The sequence below is a fragment of the Ruditapes philippinarum genome, unplaced genomic scaffold, assembly GCF_026571515.1.
Source record: "Ruditapes philippinarum isolate M1 unplaced genomic scaffold, ASM2657151v2 ctg770_1_1_1_1, whole genome shotgun sequence".
NCBI lineage: Eukaryota > Metazoa > Mollusca > Bivalvia > Venerida > Veneridae > Ruditapes > Ruditapes philippinarum.
This window is the reverse complement of record NW_026859620.1, coordinates 43,460-61,752: the sequence shown is the minus strand read 5'-3', so window position 1 is coordinate 61,752 and position 18,293 is coordinate 43,460. Positions and strand designations below refer to the sequence as shown.

At 32.5% G+C, this 18,293-nt stretch overlaps 1 protein-coding gene across 1 annotated transcript; it reads left to right on the top strand.

The window, feature by feature from the left end:
* Positions 1-133: 133 nt before the first annotated feature.
* Positions 134-2,871, top strand: LOC132757264 (aspartate and glycine-rich protein-like). Its single transcript, XM_060748515.1, has 3 exons — positions 134-242; positions 2,031-2,568; positions 2,619-2,871. Exons 1-3 carry the CDS (start codon positions 134-136, stop codon positions 2,869-2,871), a joined length of 900 nt encoding a protein of 299 aa, XP_060604498.1.
* The last annotated feature ends 15,422 nt before the right edge of the window (positions 2,872-18,293 follow it).

Below are 18,293 nucleotides of genomic sequence, written 5' to 3'. Positions count from 1 at the left end.
ATAACAATCTATATGTTTTTTAGAGTTATATCGGATTAATGTACATTTGTATATTTTCGAAACGTCACTACTCATTTTTGTAAAGAAAAGGTTTGATATTTATAAATGATTAACATAAACCGCACAAGACTCAATGAATAAAAATGCACAACTATTTTACCTTGGATTCCTCGCCATTGTGACGTCGGTGAAATCTGAAGGTATTGGAGGCATTGTAAGAAAAAGATATTTCTGTGTGAAATGTAGGTAACTAAAATCAATGAAAAATGTGAATGAGAAAAGTAACGAAAAATTGTTATTTATACCCAAAGAATAATATTGCCTGAAACAATTTTGAAAAGAGCTCAGCGAATCAGCAAACTGTGACGAGATTGTTTGATTGATGTTGATAACATTGAGCTAGTAAAGTCGCCGCCGTCATCGCGCCGACCAGCGTTAAAAACATCACAGCGGCATAATTAACTCGCCATCATATTATTATTAGTATCTATTGTTATGATAATTAGCGATGATTACAGATCAATATTGTTTGTTTTTATCACAGATCGATTGTTCACGTACATCCTATGAGATCGAACATCGATTGCTCATTAAAGTATTGATTAAAAATCTTGTCTGATTTATGTCTCAAAATAAAATATATTTCAGTTTCAGATTTAACCGTCAGGGAAAATGTAAATTATGCATATTGAATAGTATATAACTTGTGTATGGCTCTAATCAACAACTACCTTCATCATCATCATCATCATCATCATCATCGATTTCAAAAAGAGGAGACGACAACAATAACAATATTTAAATATACATTTAACTAAAGGCAATATACGATATTGCTATAATTTATTGCAAGAGTGGGTTTGAATTTCTCTACAAACGTTTGCTTCTTAGTGTAGTAATAGTAATAGCCGTCGTCCTAATGTTTTTGAAGTAACCAGTCATGCTCCAAACCATGGCAAATTTCGCTTTCTTTGCCAAGCGGCTTTTTTACAGCCACTTATTCATTTTATCATTACCCTATACAGCATTTTATAACACCCGTACTGACTTGACCATTTCTTGTTCTGAACTGAGTTTGTCTTTTGTAGACAAAAACAGCAGAAGACATAAGTTTTGTTTAAATAACAAAGGTAATCCCCCGTTTATGTTCCATTGATGTCTTTTAGTATTATCTCAAAAGTATCTGACTATCTAAACTTAATTCATGTGATCATGTAATGGTGCCTGGGCAGTTATGTGATTTTTTTTATAGGTTTTTTTTTTTATTATTCAGACTAGATTAATAAAAACGATAGCCCTCGTATGTACTTATAACTATTTATAAAGATGTTATAGATACAGTACGTAACTGTTTCCATAAGAATTTCACTGTATATCCAGTAACGCCGGAATGTGAAAATAACGCACGATTCGTGCAATAAGTAATGCAGAATTGTGCAATAATTAAATGGCTATGCAGCTATTCATTTTTTACAGTTCGGTTAAATAAAAATATATTGGTCAGTTTACTTATCGCGTTGGAAATCCTGTCAGGTATCCGCCATTCATTCTATTAAGATATCTTAAGTATTTAATATTTTCTTGATTATTGTATTTAAACTTTATTACTTTGTTTTGTTTCTTGATAATCAGATATTATTTGATGATAAATTACAGTGTAACTCATAATTCATTTGTTGCTCCATAAAAACGAGACTTTCTGATATTCTTACAAAATACAGGTAGAATGTGATAAAAGACAACTCAATACTTGAAAACAAATGATGCTTATTAATGATGAAATTTATTGCATGATAAACAAATCCGTATACCATGATATCATTTTGGCTATATCTTAATGACTAAATCCAAAATAAAGATGAATATTTTAAAATTTAAGTATGGTGGGTTTTGAACGTTGTAATGACTTGTAGTTGAAAATTTAACGTTGTGTTAACGTTGAAGCTGCAACGTTGTAACACCGTTAAACATTGTTTTTTAAACTTTCAAAAATAAATAAATAGTAGTTATCATTTATAATGTTGATGTAGATGATTATTTCAATGATTATGATGATGACAATGATGATGATGTCAATAATGTGGTAAAAAGTAGTGGTGATATTATAAGTAGTGGCGGTGATGATGGTCTTGATGATGGTGAGGGTAGTGATGATGATGACGATGCTGATAATAATGATGATTGTGATAGAAGTGGTGATAGCGATGATGATGGTGTGGATGCTGATGATAGTACTTGTGACAATGATGGTGATGATAGTGTTGATGGCCACGATGATGGCGTTGATGATTGTGATGGTAGTAAAGATTGCAACTATGATGATGACGATGGTAGTAATGGCGACGGTGATGGTGTTGATAATAGTAATGGTGGTAGTGATGGAAGTGTAGATGGTCACAATGATGGTGTTGGTAATGGTAGTAGTGATGGCTACGATGATGGCGGAGGTGATGATAGTGTTGATAATGACGATAATAGTGGTTTTGATGGTAGTAGTGATGGCGACGATGATTGTGATGGTCATGGTAGAAGTGATGAAGAGAGCCATTATCACGATGATGATGTGATGCTGGTGATGATTGTAGTTATGGCGTTACTGATGGCGGGGGTGATGATAGTGGTGATTGCGACGATGGTGTTGGTAGTAATGGTAGAAGTGATAGTGATGATGATGGCGGATGTGATGGTTGTGGTGATGGTCAGGATAATGGTGTTGGAGGTGATGATAGTGGCAATTATAGTGGTAATGGTAGTAGTGATGGCGACAATTATGGTGGTGGCAGTGGGGATGGTCCCGATGATGGGGAAGGTGATAGTAATTATGATAGCGACGATGGTGGTGTTGATGATGGTGATAATAGTGCTAGATGACAGTGGTGTTATCACTCGTGCTGGTTTTATATAGAAAAGATCTTACACAAGTTTCCTGGTTTATTGAGAAAATGACAATCGAACTACTGGGCGGCCACATAAATAAGCTTCACAGAAAACTAAGATAAATTGGTGATATTTTTTTATCATTTTTGTTTTACTCTTTGGACGTCTTGCAAATTTCCTTCAAAATGAGCCTTATTTATATCTGCCACATATAATTTGAATGTTTTCAATTCTTAAACATATAGTATAATTTACTTTCTGAATTTAACGTTTTTTTCCAATAATTTTCCCTTTGTTTTGTATGATATTCATGTATATTCATCGACATCACCATGTCAACAGGTTGTGAGATAATTAGAAATGAATAATTGACTGACGAATGAAATCTGCTTCTGAAATCAATACACTTCAATTTGAGAAAATGATGAATATCATATAAATTAAAGACACGTTTGCCATGTTTTTCATACGTGGAGATTCGTACATCAGCAGTTAGTTGTGTATTGTTGGATACCTCACCTTATAGAAAGGTACGTAAAGCTAATAACTTCATTTCTTTTCCGTTATATGTGTTATTAGTTTTTTTAATATATTAAGGAATTGGTTATTTATTTCAGATGCGAAAAATATATTTCTTTTTTGGCGTCAGCACATTTTTTACAAAAAAGAAAGGAATTTCCACGGTTTCAGCTTATTTCCTCATAATTTAATTTTCATTTGTTTAAGCATCATGCCTCCAGATTCATGCTAATTTTAATGGAAATTTTGAAAATATATTCTAAAACAATATTAAAATTGGGTGGTGATGGTAACAGTGGTGGCGACGATGAAGGTTATTTAAGTGTTTTGATAAACGGTGTTGGTTTGTGACTTTTTATCATAAAGTTAAATATTGTGATTTGTTAAACACATTAAAAGCGGTACTTATAATCCAAGTAAATTACCATGCAAAAATAGCTCTAATTGCGTTAGTTATGTAGTAGAAATACTGCAAAGTTGATCATTAATTGCACATAACATCAAAGAACATTATGCCTCAGAAATAAATAAATGTTTTCTTGTGAAGAAAGTGCTAACATGACTTTTATAATGTTTAAATGATAGTTTTAGAGAATATTAGATGATTTTTACCTGAGGAAAGTAGCGATGAATGTCAAGTAGTTATTGTTTGAAAACTTGGTATTAAAGAAATTTGTCAGAATATTTTATTGAAAGCGAGTGGGGCATGAGTAAAATTATCGTTAGGCCTACTAAAATAACAGTGGAATATTTTGTTCACTTTATTCTGTTTACGTTTACAATTCAAACATACCAATTTAATATTCTATGCTACAAATATTTCAAGGAACGACAAAAAGATTATGAAAACAACATAATTTAACATTTTATATGTTGTTAGTGAAAAATAAATTGTTACCAAAAATCAATCATAAATATATAAATAATTGTATATATAAATATATAGATATTTAATAGCTTATTTTTCCCCAGTACCCAATTACCTATCCCAAATCTGAATAAACTCGTTTTAGCCTAAATTTTGGTACAGTCCAGAGACCCTTGTGTTTTTATCTTTGGTCACAGTAATACACCAACCAAGCGTACTTATATATAACTGTGCTTTATTTGAAATAACGCACAGTTTTTCTTCAGATTAAGATATCGCACTGTGCTTTATTGTCAATAAAGCATGTTTCGTCAATAAAGCATGTTACTTGCATATAACAGTTGAGGAACATCAAAGAAAAATCACCGCACCATACGATAATGATCAAAGCATAAAATCCCGGAAATTGTCGCTAGGATACACCAAATGGCAAACAATCTGTAAAAAAATGAAAGACGGTAAAAATGTTTATACGTACCGCTGTTTACCCATCAATCAGAACCGAGGTTTTCCATCGCGACATCTATTTATTAAAATAAATATTGATGTTTAAACATTGAATTAATTATATGCTCCATTGCCTCCTTTACTGAAGTTATACATTGTTGTAGAGTCAAACCTGTATATGACACTTCTGAATAAAGATCATCATGTATATTAAGCTCTGAGAAAACCCTTCAATAATTATAAAAAACATAGTAACCCCTAACAAAACACTTGTCTATAAAGGACATGTTCGGCATCTCACTTGGATTGTCTTTGTTAACAGGTTTGACTATACTAAATTAACTCTATTTTAAAATATCTTCGCAACAAAATTAGAAGATTCTATCTTCATAATATGCATACTACTGTTTTTTGTCAGAGAAATGCATCTCAATTTAAAAACATATAGATTCGAGTCGACCGTGCCAAGAAAAGTATGTATGTAGTATAATATGTGTTAAATGAGGGTCTATCCGCACACAAGGGCACAAAAAGCAGCTTTTGCTGTCAAGTACGGACCCTGCACATTTGACTTAAGAGAAAATTTCGGCTCACAAAGTGGTGGTACCTTTCCTCTATGCAATTTCCACGGAGTATTAGCTAAAATATGAATTTTGAGCCAAAAGTCTGCCTCTGTATGACGGTCAATGGGAATCAAAATGTACAGTAACTTTAGACAAAATAAGAAAAGGAAGAAGCCTTAAAAGGGCTGTTGATGCCAATGAAAGGTCCTGCCTTTCAAGTCATCATTCGTACTAGGGGCTTACGTACTCTAGTACATCATCCTCGTCCCCTCTGCCTACTTTGTAGGGCCACAACCACCAGCATTAGTCACGGCACCGGCAGCTTGGCTGCAGTTCAAGTTCCGGTCTTTTTTCGTCACACGTTCAAGTGTTGTTGGTTGATCTTTCGATCATAAAATTTTCCACTAAAATAATACAAAGTGGTTTCGTCCTTTCTATAATCTTATAACAGTTTTCTTTATTCTCATTTCAGAAAATGTCAATATGCCTAAGCCCAACTCACAATGTTGTTGTTTTTTTCAAGTGTGGGGGTAGTAGAGAGGGGCAACAATAATATGAAAATTGTAGACTAGTTTTAAGATTTTGTTTATAAAAGTTTGTGCAAACACAATTTTTATAGTACATTAAAATCGGCTAAATCAATATTTACTCTTAACAGTATGGAAGCGTCCTAGTGCCAAACCTGAAATGTTTTTATGTCATAATTAGTAGATAGTAAGTGCTAATTAGTAGAAAGTAAGTGCTAATTAGTAGAAAGTAAGTGCTAATTAGTAGATAGTAAGTGCTAATTAGTAGATGCTAAGTCATAATTAGTAGACAGTAAATACTAATTAGGAGATAGTAAGTGCTAATTAGTATATACTAAGTCATAATTAGTATATAGTAAGTACTAATTAGTAGATACTAAGTCATAATTAGTAGATAGTAAGTGCTAATTATTAGATAGTAAGTGCTAATTAGTAGATACTAAGTCATAATTAGTAGATAGTAAGTACTAATTAATAGATACTATGTCATAATTAGTATATAGTAAGTACTAATTAGTAGATAATAAGTCATAATTAGTAGATAGTAAGTACTAATTAGAACATAATAAGTCATAATTAGTAGATAGTAAGTACTAATTAATAGATACTATGTCATAATTAGTATATAGTAAGTACTAATTAGTAGATAATAAGTCATAATTAGTAGATAGTAAGTACTAAATAGAACATAATAAGTCATAATTAGTAGATAGTAAGTACTAATTAGTACATACTAAGTTATAATATTGTAATCGCTGCTTGCATTCTGTTAACATGGCTGATGCAAGCAGCGATTACAATATTATAACTTAGTATGTACTAATTAGTACTTACTATCTACTAATTATGACTTATTATGTTCTAATTAGTACTTACTATCTACTAATTATGACTTATTATCTACTAATTAGTACTTACTATATACTAATTATGACATAGTATCTATTAATTAGTGCTTACTATCTACTAATTATGACTTATTATGTTCTAATTAGTACTTACTATCTACTAATTATGACTTATTATCTACTAATTAGTACTTACTTTATACTAATTATGACATAGTATCTATTAATTAGTACTTACTATCTACTAATTATGACTTAGTATCTACTAATTAGCACTTACTATCTAATAATTAGCACTTACTATCTACTAATTATGACTTAGTATCTACTAATTAGTACTTACTATATACTAATTATGACTTAGTATATACTAATTAGCACTTACTATCTCCTAATTAGTATTTACTGTCTACTAATTATGACTTAGCATCTACTAATTAGCACTTACTATCTACTAATTAGCACTTACTTTCTACTAATTAGCACTTACTTTCTACTAATTAGCACTTACTATCTACTAATTATGACATAAAAACATTTCAGGTTTGGCACTAGGACGCTTCCATATAACAGTGATCACAAAGGATCAGAAACATATGTTACAGTCATTAAAAACAACCCTTCGTTAAAGTACGAGATATCTGCCGCTCAGCACGTGACATATACTGTTAATTAAGAGTACAGTGTACTATAGTTATTGAAGGAGTTCCTCATAAAAAATGAAATAAAAATTAAATATTACATTGATCAATAACAATATTGCCCATTATCTTTCCTGGTCTATATTAATATGTTACCAGAATTTTCCATCGGAACACCAATGTAATAAAATAAATACTGATGTATGAACATTGAATTATTTTATTCTCCTTTGCCTCTTTATTGAAGCTATACAGTCAACTTGTATAAAAACACTTCTGAATAAAGATCACCATGTATATATAGCCCACTCTGAGAAAACCCTTCATTAATTATAATGACTATAGTAACCCATAAAAAGACCACTTGTCTATAAAGGACATGTTCGGCCTCTCCATTGGATTGTCTTTGTTAACATGTTTGACTATACAAAATCTTCATAATATACATACTACTGTTTATGCCAGAGACAATGCATCTCAATTAAAAAAAATTATAAAGATTTGAGTCGACCGTGCCTAAAAAAGAAAAGAAAAAAGGATTCAGCAATGTAACATATGTTTAAGGAGGGTCTATCTACCCATACGGGCACAGAAAACATCTTTTTGCTCTCGGGAATGGGCTTGGAGATTCGACTAGTCATGCCCTTTTGACTGACAAAGTCGTGATTATTTACCTCTATGCAATTTCCACGGAGTAATAGCCAAAGATATGGATTTTGAGCCAAAAGTAGGTCAGTGGGAATCAAATTTACAGTAACCTGAGACAATATTGATAAGAAAAGAAGGTAGTCTTAACAGGACTGTTGACGCCAATCAAAGGTCCTGCCTTTCAAGCCATCATTCGTACTAGGGACTCACGCACTCTGGTACATCATCCTCGCGGATTCTGGCAACTACTATCAGCATTACGGCACCGGCAGCTTGGCCGCAGTTCAAGTTCAGGTCTTTTTTCGCCACCCCAAGTCTTCGATTTTTCTGCCGATACCCTGTGCCTTCTCAGCGACGTGCACGCTCACAGGAAAAAGAGAAGTGACAAGAAAAGTTTGTGGGCTCCGGGGGACAAAAACATTTATCCGGATGATGTAGTAGTTGTTGTTGTCTTTTTGTTTGTTTACTTTTATTGTTGGGGTGGTGTAGAGGGGCAGCAATAATATGAAAATTATAGACTATGTTTAAGTTTGTTTTAAATGTTTGTGCAAACACAATCTTTATAGTACATTAAAATCGGCTAAATCAATATTCACTCTTACAAGTGACCCCAAAAGAATAGAGACATATGGTACAGTTATTAGAAACAATCCTGTGTTTAAGTACGGGAAACTGCCGATCAGCACGTGTCATATACTTTTAATTAAGAGTACAATAGTTATTCAAGGATGTCCCTCATAAAAATTAAAACATAAATTAAATATACATTGATCAATAACAATATTGCCCATTATCTTTCCAGGTCCAGATTAATCTGTTACCTATAGTAACCCTTAAAAAGACCACTTGTATATAAAGGACATGTTCGGCCACCCCTTGAATGACCTTTGTTAACAGGTTTGACTGTACTAAACCACCTCGATTTTAAAATATCTTCGCAACTAAATTCGAAGATTCTATCTTCATAATATGCATACTACTGTTTTTTTTTTGTCAGATAAGTGCATCTCAATTTAAAAACATATAGATTCGACTCGACCGTGCCAAGAAAAGTATGTACGTAGTGTAACATTTTTTTAATGAGGGTCTATCTGCACACAAAGGCACGAAAAGCTGCGTTTGCTTCAAGTATGGACCCTGGACATTAGACCAGTCATGCCCTTAAAGAGTAAATTTCGACTTACAAAGTCGTGATAATTTACCTCCATGCAATTTTCACGGAGTATTAGCCAAAGATATGAATTTTGAGCCAAAAGTAGATCACTGTTTGTCGGTTAATGGGAATCAACATGTACAGTAATCTGAGACAATATAAGAAAATAAGATAGCCTAAACAGGGATGTAAGTGTCATTCAATGGGTCTGTCTTTCAAACCATCAATTAGTACTAGGGGCTCACGTACTCTAGTACATCATCATGTCGCCTCTACCTACTTTGTAGGACCACTACCATCAGCATTATTCATGACACCGGCAGCTGGTCCGCAGTTCAAGATTTGTTCTTTATTTTCGCCACCCCAAGTCTTCTATTCTTCTACCGATGTCCTGTGCGTTCTCAGCGACGTGCACGCTCAAAGGAAAAAGAGAAGTGACAAGAAAAGTTAGTTGGCTCCGAGGACATAAATATTTATCCGGAGGATGTGGTTGTTGTTGTTGTTTCTTTTACTTTTATTGTTGGGTTGGTGTAGAGGGATAATACGAAAATTGTAGACTATGTTTAAGTTTGTTATAAAAGTGTTTTGAAAAATGATTATCATATTTGACGCATGATGACAAGTCTATTATGAATCAGTCAATTATGCGGGGATAATGGGGAAATTGAACCAAATTTTTAGTTCCCAGTTGTCCACACAAGACAAAAGTCAATGTAGTGTTTGTGTTTAGGCGCCAAAAATACCGCGAAATATGCCGAAATCCCAATCCAAATCCACAATGTGATGATTGTTGTTGTGTTTTGTTGTTTATTTTCTAGTGTGGGGGTAGTGGAGAGGGGCAAAAATAATATGAAAATTGTAGGCTTTTTTTAAGTTTGTTATATAAGTTTGTGCAATCACAATCTTTATAGTACATTACAAACGGCTAAATCAATATCCACTCTTACCATTGACCTCAAAGGATCAAAAACATGTTTCAGTTATTAAAACCAATCCTGCGTTAAAGTACGGAATATCTACCGCTCAGCACGTGGCATTTACTTTTAATTAAGAGTACAATAGTTATTCAAAAAATTGAAACATTAATGAAATATAACATTAATTAATAACAAAATTGCCCATAATCTTTCCAGATCAAGATTAATCTGTTACCAGAATTTTTCATCGGGACACCTATTTAGTAAAATAAATACTGATGTATAAACATTGAATTATTTTATGCTCCTTTGCCTCGTTTACTAAAGTTATACAGTCAAACTTATATAAAATCACTTCTGAATAAAAATCAACATGTATATTAAGGTCACCCCTAGAAAACTCTTCAATAATTATAAAGAACATAGTAACCTCTAAAAAGTCCACTTGTCTATAAAGGAAATGTTTAGCTTCTCTCTTGGATGACCTTTGTTAACAGGTTTGACTATAATAAATTACGTCTATTTTTAAATATCTTTGCAACAAAATTAGAAGATGCCCTGTGCCTTTTCAGCGACGCACACCCTCACAGGAAAATGAGAATTGACAAGGAAAGTTAGCTGGCTTCGAGGGACATAGATATTTATACCGATGATGTGGTTGTTGTTGATTTTTGTTTGTTTATTTTTATTGTTATGGTGGTGTAGAGGAATAATATAAAAATTGTAGACTATGTTTAAGTTTGTTTTTAAAGTGTGTGCTAATACAATCTTTATAGTACATTAAAATCGGCTAAATCAATATTCACTCTTACCCAAGGAATAGAGACATATGTTACAGTTATTAAAATTAAAGTACGGGTTACTGCCGTTCAGCGCGTGACATGTACTATAAATTAAGAGTACAATAGTTATTTATGGATGCCTCTCATTAAAAATTGAAACAAAAATTTAATATTACATTGGTCAATAACAATATTGCCAATTATCTTTCAAGGATTACCAAAATTTTACATCGGGGCACCTATTTAATAAAATAAATACTGATGTATAAACATTGAATTATTTTATGCTCATTTTCCTCCTTCACTAAAAGGAAAACTATACAATCAAACCTGTATAAAGACCACTTCTGAATAAAGATTATCTAGTTTATAAAGGTTACTCTAAGACAACACTTCAATGATTATAAGGAACGCAGTAACCTCCAAAAAGACCAATTGTCTATAAAGGGCATGTTCGGCCTGTCCATATGATGGTCTTTGTTTAAAAGCTTGACTGTACTAAACCACCTCTATTTTAAAATATCTTCGCAACAAAATTTGTTGATTCGATTATCATAATATACATAGTGTTGTTGCTTGTCAAAGACAGTGCATCTCAGTTAAAAAAAAACAGCTTCGAGCCGGCCGTGGCAGACAAAAAAGGGCATAAATATCTATCCGGATGAAGACGGAAGCCGAAACGTTGATATTCAATTGTTGTTGACTGATCTTTCTATCATAAAATTTTAACAATAAAATATTACAAAGTGGTTTCGTCCTTTCTATATTCTTATAACATTTTTCTTTATTCTCATTTCAGAAAATGTCAAAAGCATATAATTAAATTTATATTGATAAGTATCAACACACTGTTAAATGTATATGTTCTGAAATGATTATCATATTTCTCGAAAGATGACAAGTCTATTATGAATCCGTCAATTATGCGGGGGTAATGAGGAACTTGAACCAATTTTTTAGTTCCCAGTTGTCCACACAAGACAAAAGTCAATGTAGTGATTGTGTTTTGGCGCCAAAAATACCGAGAAATATGCCAAAGCCCAACTGTCAATGTGTTTATTGTTGTTTTTGTTTATTTATTTTTGTTGGGGTGGTTGAGAGGGGCAAAAATCATATGAAAACTGTAGACTATGTTTAAGCATGTATTAAAAGTTTGTGGAAAAGCAATCTTTATAGTACAAATATAGAGCAATTGTTTTATCAAATGTAACTTTCTTTTCGTCATAGATTTACCCTCGTACACTTAGAGCAAGAGATGAAAGGTAGTAAAGGTACGGATTTGAGCTATAATGAGCGATAAAAACATCCTAACTTTTTTTTTATTCCATTACTACTGTTTTTTTAACAGTGACTTGTCCTGATGGTTGGGTAATGTACAGCAACGACACCTGCCTCTATTTTAGTACGGAACAAGTTTCTTGGGATAATGCTAAAGTAAGTTTTACAAATAGTCAATTTGTATTTATATATGAATTATGACCCCACTAATAAACTTTAACACTCAATGTTACTTTATATGTACCAGTTAATTGACACCACAATGGAAGAAGGCGGGGGAAATATCAGTTTACCTCTCGTCTGTACAGGTGCTATTAATGTGCTGTTTCTGATCAAATTCGTGCGCCTTTGGAATGGATTAGCGAAAACCGTACAATCTGACAATTTTGGCAAGGTCTAAATATTTGATAGTCCAAAAGTTAGTTCCTCTATTCCACGATTTGGTGGAAGAAGGAGCTATACTTGACAGGTTTATGTATATCATTATACTGACAGTTTCAACTACCTAATTACTTAAACTTTACACGGAACCAGTTAATATAATTATTGTATGATTTTTAAAACTCTCACATAGACAAATATAGAGCAGTTGTTTTATCAAATGTAACTTTCAAGCCTTTGTTGTTGAGTACGATGTTCATTATTTTAAAACTGCGCCACGCCCGAGGAAGTTAATCCATCTTCCGTAGCATGGCGCCATGGCTCGCTCGCATCATCATCTGGACAGACGGAAACCCATGGCTGTATTATAAAACCGTCATAAAGAGTTTCACTTATTTGACTTATTTGGTCGTTTGTAATTGGTTGTATGCAATTAACCCGAGTCTAGCAGCCTTTTTACAATGTCTTACACAGATTGGTTTTGTTTTTGTGGCAAATTGAAAAAAAACCCGAATAACATTGCATACTTACATTTTTTCTTTAAGAAATATGTCTCAAATGCCATTTTAGACCATATAATTGTCAAACAATTGCAGGCTGCATGTCAAGCAAAAAACGGTGCATTAGCTGAAATACACGATAAGTTTCCATAAATACTGCACCCCCATCCAGCCCTAGTTTACTGACTGCCTGTGTAACGAATTAAATTGAACCCAAAGAAAATTAAAATTTTTATTGTTGCAGATTTGATGACTGTTTTTGGGCAACTGTTTAAGGATATAACGGTGTTATGTCAAGTTTCCGCCAAACAGATCCCGAAAGAACCGGCTTATAGCTTACCAGTATAAACAATTTTTCCACAAGTGACCGACCAATAATCCTACATGATTTCTAAATCAGCCGCCACAGACGAATGACCATAAGAATCCTCCGAAGAACTTCGCCTCGCCCGGAAGTTTATTTAATGTATGATTAAGTATGGAACTTATACATAAAGGCGGTAGAATGCTGACATTTTTCAGCACCGGTGTAAACACTACACAATTCAGTCTGATATGCAAGACTTGGCGACATTGACTACATTTTCCCTTCATATTGCTTTAGTAAGTGTAGAGTAGGTGTGAGATTCATTATTCTAGCGTATGGTACTGAATTGTCTAGTGTTTGCATCAGTGCTTAGAAAACTTCTCGGGTAACTCCAATTTATTCTGGTCCTTTGAAAAACTATATTTCAGTATTCAGTACATCAAATACTGCTCCTGCCGCTGCTTTAAGGTGTAAGAGATATTTCAATTTAATTGTGTGTCACATAACTCGACCGTTCCGTGTTTACATTATTTTGCCAGAGAAAAGTCTTACCTTCTCAAGAATCGGAAAGAAATACACAGACTTATTTAGAGACAATAATGTTTCTCACTTCATATTCATGTTACTGACTTGTTGAAAGTTGCAATGAAACAAAATTATATTGCTATCTGATTTACCAACTTTTTTTAAATATTTTTTTAAGTGTTATTACGCTTTTTTTGGCTTGGAGCAAACGACAGGGCTGTACAAGGCACCTTTGCATGGAACGCAGATACACCCTGGGACTATACCAACTGGATATTTCAATTTGGAACTGTCGACTATAATTGCTTGTTCTTTGTTGCCTTCAGTGAAACCTTCTTCAGTTGGTATAACTACCCCTGTACAACTAACAATCGGTTCATTTGCGAGAAACATCCAACTGGTTCGTCTTTTTTCTTTTTGTATTCAACTTGTTAAGTAAGTAAATAAGTCAGTCGTAAGTCAGTAAGCTAAGTTAGATGGTCTTTCTATTAATATGTAGCGTTCTACATCTAAAAGTGATTTGTATTTATTAAGACTTTCTAGAATTTAATATGTTTTATGCCATTATTGACTACAACAATAATTGTTTTTGTTTAATATAAAATGATTTATGTCATCAGTTTCCTGAGACAACCAAAACCATACATAAGCAGATCATGAAAGGTCACGTGGTATGAGCATAGCAGTTTCTTTTTGTCCTAAATATTGGATATAATATTCCCACGGGGAGGAAGTGTTACACGAAGGATGGAGTTCTTATGATAACTTGTTTGGAGTTCTTATGATAACTGTCACGGAGTTCCTGGAAAACGTTACGGATTTCTGTGGAAAATTTTTCTATATACTTTGAGAACTCACGTAAAAAATGGTCATTTTTACCTTTAAATGGGGAGTTTGAGGTGCTAAATTAAACTTAGATAATTCAGCTTGCCCTACATATTGTATAATATTTCAGAAAAAACCTTTTAGTCCATTTTTCATCGCCTTTTTAAAAAAAATCTGGTAGTTTTGAGTAAAAATTCCAAATTACTTTCTCATTCGTTCACATTGACCTTTTCATTTGTGATCTTTTTCGTTGCTTTACATAAATACATAATTGTAATGCATAGTTGCAAACATAAAGCCCAGGCTAATAAATTTATACCCGATTTTTCAAATGTCACGGAGTTCGTGTGATAACTCAACATATGTCCTGGAGTTCTTATGATACTTTTTGTTACTGCCAGTGTGTTTCTTGTGCTTAATTACGGCACATTTAAGCGTATTTTATTAGTCAATAAGTGTGTAAATCATTATGAAGCATAGTACGCGTATCATTTGCACACACATTTGGTTATATAACGTTGATTTTGAGCGTATTTCAGTTCAAGAGATATTTTTCTTACCACCGTTTCGTGTGGGTTTTTTTGTGTTTGTTGTGTTTTTTTTGTGTTTTTTTTTTTCCATTTTATTTGGAATGACTGAAAACATACTTGATGTAGAGCATTTACTTACAGGATAAAAATACGCTTTGGCATTTAATATTTAAGCATGAATTTCTTCATGTATACATTATTCCTGGCAGTTATTATGCTATCGGTCTGCCGAAACAAAATTACATGTAAATGGTTTGCAGCAAAATAGGAAGTAGTATGTACTACCTTTATCTAAATTTAAAGAGGTGGTGTCATCTTTATGTATTCAATGGATAGCTTTATTTCTAAAAGGTATAAATTTTGTTCATAGAAACGTATAAAGTTCTATGAAAATGATATGACAATAAAAAGTAAGTCTTTAATAAAATATGTGAGTCACCATGGTTCATGCCGTTTCTTTCTCTATTAAATCCAATGAAGCATCACGTGACGTACAGAAATCTCCATATTGCGGGAAAAAGTATTGCATACATTTTTCTTATCAAAGTTGGGAGTCCTTCGGGCAATCCCCCTAAATAATCCTAGTTGTGGAAACTTTTTCTGTAATTGATAACAAAAATATATTGTCGAACTTCTTTCGCTCCAACCCGTAGGGCACGTGCAAATCTGTTGAAGAGATCGATAGAAATCGGTTGATTTTTTATGTTTAAAAAGATCATACATTTCGGGTGCATGGGTGTGAAGGATATCCCAGATATTTATTTGTTGTTTATGGTATAAAATGATACAAATTACTTAGCCGCTTCTTGAGGAAAGCCCAACTATATATTGTCTACTTAAGAAAGGCGATTGCTTAAAACATGTAACTGAGAAAAAAGTTTAATTTTTAACATTTTTTGCTTGGAGGTTTTAAGCCATGTTTCTGCTGAATACAGGTGACCGCTGGTTCAGCTTTTCCTGAAGATAGCCCATAATTTCACCTGTTTATCCTTTGTAGACTGTACACCAAAGCAGTGTCATGTTCAATCTATTCTTAAAAGATTTTGGGGTTTTCTGACAGCCGAATCCTGAAAAAATGAAAGTTACCTAAAATTTACGTGCACACCAAGCTTATATAAATGTACCGCATTATCCGCATATTCATCACAAATAACGATAGGCATGTCTATTTATGCGACTTAATTATCTGTAGTTGCTGTTAATCAACGGGTTAACATAAAAAGCTTTATATACACAGAAACATTTAGTGCATTCGTTCGGTTTTAAAATGTAAATATGAATTCGCACAGATTTTATTAGAAAAAGTATCTTTTTAAACTAAAACACGGGGCTCAAAACCAAACATTATATATTACTTATTTTTGTGTTAGGCTGAGAGTATACAGTTTCATTAATAGTTTTAAATAGTAAAATTCGCCGTAAACGAACCGTAATTAAGCATAAGAAACACACTGGCAGTAACAAAAGTTATCATTAAGAACTCCAGGACATAATTTTGGGTATCACAAGAACTCCGTGACATTTAAAAATCGGTTATAAATTTATTAGCCTGGGCTTTATGTTTACAACTCTCCATTATCATTAGGTCATTAAGTAAAGCAACGGAGGAGATCACAAATAAAAAGGTCAGTATGTACGAATGAGCGAGTAAATTTGGAAATTTTATTCAAACTACCAGATTTTTTTTAAAAAGACGATGGAAAATGGACTAAAAGGTTTTATTTGAAACATAATCTAATACGTAGGGCAAGCTTAATTATCAAAGTTTAATTTAAGCACCTCAAACTCCCCCATTTAAAGGTAAAAAATGACCATTTTTTTACGTGAGTTCTCAAAATATATAGAAAAGTTTTCCACAGAAATCCGTAACGTTTTCCAGGAACTCCGTGACAGTTATCATAAGAACTCCAAACAAGTTATCATAAGAAACTCCATCCTTCGGTGTAACACTTCCTCCCCCGTGGTCTTAATTCTTTTGATATATTATAACCATGTATAACAAATATGGTAATAAGCTCATAGCAATTCATACCGGGTCATATAACCTGTCCAAAACCTTTAAAACTAGTACCTGACTCTAGATAATGCTCTGTACATTTTTGTCAAAACTCATTTAAGTTAATACAACATTTAATGCAACATTTGTTTTTATTTTATTTGCAGAGCAATAGGAAACAAACAAGAAGACCATTTGAATGATTAGACCTATTTACACGTTATTTTAGGAGAGCTGCTATTCAATGTATGTGAAGGAAGAAATGGAATGCTAATTATATTATTATAAAGATCTACTTATCATTAACGTGTCTTATAAATAAATAAATGGTCATGATTTAAAATATCGGTTTGCTACTTAATATAATTCGAGTTCATAAAAATATTATGTGTAATAAGATCACAAAATAAAACACTAAGTTTATAAACTAAGTATATCTTTAAAGATCCTGTAACACATTTTTTTCATGGTTTTATTTCATAAATATGATGTTAAAATTAACATTTGTCAATATTTTAAGTTCCGATAAGCATTATTTATAAAAGATATTACCGAATTTAACATTTCATGTAAATAAAGGGAGGTAATTAGAAATTTATTTTCTATAAATTCTAAGTCAAATTTTCCAATAAGAAATGAATGCATATAATTTATTGATTAAATATAATGTGCAAAAATATTTGCAGTACACAATTAACATATTCTTCCATGTTTGAAAATTGTTTTATTTGTATAATTATATACATATTTAACTTTTTGCAAGAGTGGTATACATACATTATTTCATGCTTTCCAGTGTTTTATTGTAATATATCAGATGATTATATTCTGATAAACCACTAGTGAAATTTATAAAATATAATTTTCACTGTAGCCGGACTATATCTGAATGCGGATGAAAAGAAAATCATAACTAAATGGAATAACAGGCAGAAATTAATGCCGTCGTGCGTAAATTTTGCTTCTTTAGGAAAAGAAAGTCGATGTCATCATACATCATGTTAAAAACGTAACAAAATTAAAGAAATTTAACAGACCTATATTTCAAAATTGATTATGTTACGTCATGATGTGATGACGCCACAAAGGAGAATGCGTGACGTTACGCGGCAAAACCAGTAAAAAATACTTAAAATCACTTAAAAAGCATGAAATAAAAAG

What these genes read in the sequence shown, in the direction of transcription:
- LOC132757264 (XM_060748515.1), top strand. Translation starts at nt 134, where the DNA reads ATGAATAAAAATGCACAACTATTTTACCTTGGATTCCTCGCCATTGTG. An exon ending in AAGATATTTCTGTGTGAAAT is followed by an intron (nt 243 to 2,030) that starts GTAGGTAACTAA and finishes ATGTTGATGTAG; the next exon opens with ATGATTATTTCAATGATTAT. An exon ending in TATCACGATGATGATGTGAT is followed by an intron (nt 2,569 to 2,618) that starts GCTGGTGATGAT and finishes GGGTGATGATAG; the next exon opens with TGGTGATTGCGACGATGGTG.